Raw genomic sequence first — 6,296 nt, forward strand, 5'->3', positions numbered from 1 at the left:
CTAGTGGGGAAAACTTTATTTTATCTAGTGGGGAAAACTTTATTTTAGAACTCGCTGTGGAGGCTCATTTCTGTTGGTGTTTTATTTTGAAAGATTTTAATGTTTGACAGCTGAGGATCGTGTTTGATGCAGGTTTTTAGAGAAACCTTTGAGCTGCTCAACAGTCTGTAAACCCGAGTCTGAAGACCTGAATCTGTAAACCCGAGTCTGAAGACCTGAATCTGTAAGTCCATGTCTAAAGACCTGAATCTGTAAACCCGAGTCTGAAGTCCTCAAATCTGTAAGTCCATGTCTAAAGACCTGAATCTGGTAAACACAAGTCTCTAAACAAAAATCTTTAAACACGAGTCTATAAACACGAGTCAGTAAACACGAGTCTGTAAACAAGTCTTTAAACACGAGTCCGTAAACACGAGTCTGTAAACACAAGTCTATAAACACGAGTCTGTAAACAAATCTTTAAACACGAGTCTGTAAACACAAATCTTTAAACACGAGTCTATAAACACAAGTCTATAAACACGAGTCTGTAAACAAATCTATAAACACGAGTCCGTAAACACGAGTCTGTAAACACGAGTCCGTAAACACGAGTCCGTAAACACGAGTCTTTAAACACGAGTCTTTGAACACGAGTCTCTGAACACGAGTCTGCAAACTAATTGATAAATAATGTTAATAAATGTTGATATTCAGATAAATGTGAACTTGTTATTTTATACTTGAATGTTTCTGTTCCGTTCTCTGACTCGACTTCTGTTGTGACCTGGAGCTTTTTAAATAAACTGAATTGAACTAATCGGTGAATCAGATCTGCGTTTTCTCGTTCGGCTCGTCTGATTCTTTTGACGAGTTGATCAAAAGAATCATTGAATGACGTAAACACTCGCTGTCTTTAGATCTTTCTAACGTTCCGGTCGGTCCTGGTCTGTGACTTTGTTCGGGTCGGTTGTTCTGGACCTGGGGACCTCTCCGGACCTCCTGGTCGTGCTGATGGATCAGTTTTGCCTCCGGCTGCTCGTTTCCTCGCTGACAAACAGGAAGTCGTGTTTCTGCAGACGGACGAGTCGCTGCTCCAGTTCTTCTGTTCGTCTGCAGGTCTCAAGTTTTCTTGTGTCGTTCAGGAACGGCTGAAAGTTCAGGTCTTTATTTCACAACAACCGTTTAAATTTGTTCCGTCAGAAACTGGGTCAGGTTGACCTTCATCGTCACGAAGGTCGTCTGACTCAAATATAAACTTTATTTTATTTACGTCTGGAAGAATCTCGGCGTGGAAAAGTGACTTTTAGATTTTTAATCGTCGTTTTAAAGTTGCCTTTCAGAAAAAGTTTTTTATTTTTAATTAAAATTTATTACCTGAAATAAAATAAAATGAGAGTAAATGTGAACAACATGAACTTTTTAATGAAAAGCTTTTTTGAAATTTAAAACTCAACTCGGTGGAGACCGAAGTGGATCGGTTCTGTTGGACCAGCAACGTTCTCCAGGTTCTGCTCTGAAGGTCGGACCTTCTGGACGTCAGAGTCCGACAGGAAACTTCACGTTGACTGAAGAGCTGGAAGACGATGACTCGTTTGTTTGTTGATTTGTTTTGTTTTGTTGACGTCTTCAATCATAAACATTTAGACATAAATAAATACAGATTTATACTTTTAATCATCTTTAAAAACTCAGAAGATGAAAACAAGCACCTGCAAGATGTTTAACTTTTATTCTTGTTGTTTTGGTTTTAATCTTTGTTTGTTTTTATTTAGTTGTGTATTTATTTGTTTGCTAATTTAGTTATGTTGTTTGTTTATTTATTCATTTTAGTTAGTTATGTATTGTTGATTTATTTTATTTAGTTATGTATTTGTTTGTTTTAGTTATAAGTATTTGTTTATTTTTAATGTATTTATTTGTTTAGTTAGTTTGTTGTTTGTTTACTAGTTAGTTCTGGTCTTCAGATTTGGTTCTGACCCACATCGGTCCATCCTTAATGTAAAGTTTTATGTTCCTGTTCTTCCACGTGTTTGAGTTTGTTCTTGGTGTCTTTAATCTGCTGCACAAACATTCAGATGTTTGTTTGTTTGTTTGTTTGTTTGTTTAGTCTCTGCCAGCCAGCCTTCCTGCTGTGGACATCAGCACCAAGTCAAACGGACCCAAACAGGACTCTCTGTTTGACGACGACACCGAGGATCTGTTCGCAGGTTCGAACAGTCGCAAACGTTTACTGTTTGTTTACTGTTTGTTTACTGTTTGTTTACTTTTGTTTACATCGTTGTTTCTCCTCTCAGGATAAACATTTGAGTTTGATTCTTCGGTAGATTCTGGAAACAGAAAACCTGTTGGTACTGCCCCGAACGATCACAGAAACAGGATAGATGATAAAAACTATCTTTAATAATATTATAGTTATTATATTTTCTGCTTCAAAGTTCAATTTGCAGCTTGTTGGGTGCAAAAATCAGCATTTTGAACTAAGTGAACCCTTTTTAATAATAATAATAATAATAATAATAGTTATTATTATTATTATTGTTATTATTATTATTATTTATTCTGAAGTTGAGCAGCTCTGGTTGTTGCCTCAGTCTTCACTGAAACTACGGAGGCCCTGAAAGGACATTCTAACTTCTGGACAAGATTAATAGAAATCCCCTCACGTCCGAGTCTGTTGGAATAATGTTGTTGTTTTTGTTTGTTTGTTTGTTTGTTTGTTTAGAGGCCACAGAGGAGGTGTCGTTGGACAGTCCTGAGAGAGACGTCCTGCTGTCTGACGGCCCGTCCCCCGCCATCACCCCCATCACTCCTCCCATCTCCGTCATCACGCCTCGCATCGGCCACGCCCACGACGACATGTTCACACACTCCTCGTTTGATGAGGTAACTGCACACACACACACACACACACACACGTGCACACACACACACACACGTGCACACACAGCTTCATTTGAAGCACGAGCCGAGGGATGAATCAGTTTTGTGTTTCCTGCAGATCGAGGAGGAGGAAGCGGGCAACTCCTTGGACATTCACATATCCGTGTCCGACCCGGAGAAAGTGGGTGAGTCCTCCATGACGGGGCGCGTCAGCGGTCCTTGAAAATCCTCAAGAGTCCTGGAGCTTTAAGAAACTGAGCCCAGACCCCGCCAGCCCCTCGGCTGCCTTCTCCTCCCTGAGAAGAGCAGACGTGCTGGAAGATGAAGTTCCCGTGAGGCCTTTCTCCCGAAGCCGACAGTTCGACTCCCTGTCAGAGCAGTTGATTGTTGGTGGCGCCCCCTGCAGGCTCCAGCTGTCGTTACAGCCCGTCCAAGTTGACGAGTGAAACGTCGACTTTTAAAACCCGAAGACGTTTCCGTTTGTTGATGGTGCAGCTTCACTGCAGCTCCTCCCTCAGTGTGCACGTCGAGGACGACGCTCGGCTACTACCACGCCGAGTGTTAGCTCAATATCTGCAAAAGTGTTTGAGTTTAGAGCATTTAGGTGTTTCGAGTTGAATCCTTCAGGTGTAACTGAGCAGGTGTGTGTTTGAAAGCAGCGTATCATTAAAAGTCCTTCTGTTCGCTCCAGGTGACGGGATGAACGCGTACATGGCCTACAAAGTGACGACGAAGGTCAGACTCAACACCAAACATCACTATCACTTATTTATTGGTTATCAGTTATTGGTCAGTTTTTATTGGACTCGGTCTAAAGCCTGGTTTTAAACGTTCCTTCTCACGGAGTTAACAAAAGTCCAAGTGGCTGAAAACAAAATATATTTTTTAATTTAATCTGCATCTTGTTGAGTTTCTCTCCAGACAGATGTTTAGGTTTAACGTCGTTACTGTTCTGAGTCCTCGCTTTCTGCCCACTCATGTCTGTCTGATGATGTTCTGTGAGATTTCGACGTGACGTTCTCACAGAACCAGCGGTTCGTTGCTGGAACTCGTGTAACTCTCCTGTCGCTCTGTGTCCCTCTCAGACCTCCATGTCTCTGTTCAGGCAGAAGGATTTCTCCGTTAAAAGGCGTTTCAGTGATTTTCTGGGTCTGCACAGCAAACTGGCCTCCAAGTACCTGCACGTCGGCTACATCGTCCCCCCTGCTCCGGAGAAAAGCATTGTGGGTAAGAAAACGTGTGTGAGGAACAGAGCTCATTAAGAAACTTCAAGCAGAGTTTTGTCATTTATCTCTTTTTATGTTCAGCTGAATGTTTTTGAACAGGCAGATGTTTGGACGGCTGTTTTTCTCCTGGATTATTTGAAGTTTTGATCCCGATCACCACCAGAACCTGTAAAAACTTGTCTGTTTTGACCCGAGACAGAGCAGCTGACATGCTCAGGAGGAGTTTTCTGAAAATAATTACGAAGAAAACAACAACAAAGTCCGTCTTATTGTGTCAAACTGGTTTAATGAGGCGTCGTTTGGCTGTACAGACGTCCCTCGTTTATCGCCGGGGATCCGTACCCTGAAGACCCGCGTAAAGTGAAAAACCACGAAGTAGTAATAGTAGTACAAGTAGTAGTTTATTTTAGTGTATATATATATATATAAGGAATTATAAACCCTTTCTACACTCTTGCGATATTCTACACAATGTTTCTAAACTCTAAAGCCTCTAAAAGACACAGAACATCATGATTTCAGCTCCCTGCCTCCGCTGCTCTCAACCACCTGCAAGCGTTTTTGGCCACGCCCACTTCTCCGCTCTACACGGTGAACAGCTGATCAGCTGCAGCAGGAAGTTTTTCCTGCAGTATGGGCTGCACAGAGGTGCAGCAGGTGCTAAATAATTAAAAATAATTTGTTTAAAATAAAAAATCCATGCCAGTCGTGCAGCTCATCCACCAGTCAGCCAGTTGTGTGTCGTGTCCACTCTTATTTTGAAAAACCGCGATAAACGAACCGCGAAGTAGCGAGGGAGTGCTGTACATAAAAATTCAGCAAGAAGAAACCAGATGTACCGTTGATCTGTTATAATACAAATGAACTCGTTCTCCTCCACGTTCTGCAGGCATGACGAAGGTGAAGGTGGGGAAGGAGGACCAGTCGTCGAACGAGTTCGTGGAGAAGAGGAGGTCCGCTCTGGAGAGGTACGATGAAGAGGAGGTGAACCTGAACACAGCTGGAGTTTGTTCAACTGCCACACGTCCTCCGATCAGGTGTTAAATCTTACCTGTGGTTAAACCAGAGCCAGAACATTACGACCAGCTCAGTTAAAAGCTTCGAGTCGGCCTGAAGCTAACAGCGTTAGCGTCAATGAGCCGAACAGGGAAGTAACTTTAGCTGCTGCCGAGTTAAATCACCCGCCTCCTCCTGAGTTTTAACTGAGATCATCCGCTGAGGAGAAACGATGGAGGTGTGACCGTTCAGGTCAAACCTTTTACATCTGTCAGCTGTGATGTCAGTATGAGAGAACGTCTTCTGACAGGAGGGGGCGGGGCCGACAGGTGGGGGCGGGGCTAACGGCACCACTGGGAGTTTACAAGCAGAGCCTTGGCTCGCCCAGTGACGTCGATCCACGGACCAGTCCACGGCTGAGGCGGGTCCAGAAACCGATCAGGACCAGGGAATGGAGACAGAGTTGGTCGATGCGATTAAAGTCCCGTCGGTGGAGAAGCGGCTTTAGAAAGAACTCAGAACCGTTCTGAAGGTTTGGAGTCCTTCAGTGACTGCTTTCAGCGTTTGTTTGCTCCTAAAAGGTTGTTTGAGCCGAAAATTGTAAAAATAAATAATTTTACACAAACATGAGGAGAAAGAAGTTGTTCTATAATATTGACCCAAACAGCTGCGCTGGTTGGACCAGAACCTGGCCTTTAGACCAGGACCTGGTCCTTGTTAGGAGTCCAGCAGTCTGATGAGCACTTGTTCCTCTTTCAGGTATCTGATGAGGACGGTGAAGCATCCCATCCTGCTGAAGGACCCGGACGTCCTTCAGTTCCTGGAGAGCTCAGAGGTAAAGTGTCCGTCTCCTCCGGCTGCTCGTTAGCGTCTCGCCTCTGCTCGTTGTCCCGACGTCCTCCTGAGTTCTGCTGCGTTTCAACGTGAAGTGAAACGTCTGCTGCGTTGTCCACAAACTGCTTCAACGCTTCGCTGCAGGAACTCTGACGTTCTGATCTGGACTTCCAACAGAACCTTTACTCACCACAAACTGAAACACAACGACCTCCAGCAGGTCCAAACGAGCATCGTCCCCTGATGTCCCCTTCAGGTGTCCCCTTCATGTGTCCAGAACGTCCCCTTCATGTGTCCAGAACGACCCCTTCATGTGTCCAGAACGTCCCCTTCATGTGTCCAGAACGACCCCTTCATGTGTCCAGAACGTCCCCTTCA

The 6,296-nt window shown here is 43.9% G+C and overlaps 1 protein-coding gene across 1 annotated transcript in view; it reads left to right on the forward strand.

Annotated features, from left to right (window-relative positions):
• The window catches only part of snx2 (sorting nexin 2), a 19,225-nt gene that overhangs the window by 4,510 nt on the left and 8,419 nt on the right, over nucleotides 1–6,296 (forward strand). The window contains exons 2-8 of the mRNA XM_037680137.1: nucleotides 2,090–2,189; nucleotides 2,705–2,865; nucleotides 2,981–3,047; nucleotides 3,554–3,597; nucleotides 3,948–4,089; nucleotides 4,978–5,056; nucleotides 5,844–5,919. Of these exons, the coding sequence (XP_037536065.1) occupies nucleotides 2,090–2,189; nucleotides 2,705–2,865; nucleotides 2,981–3,047; nucleotides 3,554–3,597; nucleotides 3,948–4,089; nucleotides 4,978–5,056; nucleotides 5,844–5,919 (669 nt within the window). The remainder of the gene's footprint in view (nucleotides 1–2,089; nucleotides 2,190–2,704; nucleotides 2,866–2,980; nucleotides 3,048–3,553; nucleotides 3,598–3,947; nucleotides 4,090–4,977; nucleotides 5,057–5,843; nucleotides 5,920–6,296) is intronic.

The sequence above is a fragment of the Nematolebias whitei genome, chromosome 8 (assembly GCF_014905685.2).
Source record: "Nematolebias whitei isolate Nwh7 chromosome 8, NemWhi1, whole genome shotgun sequence".
In the NCBI taxonomy this organism is placed as follows: domain Eukaryota; kingdom Metazoa; phylum Chordata; class Actinopteri; order Cyprinodontiformes; family Rivulidae; genus Nematolebias; species Nematolebias whitei.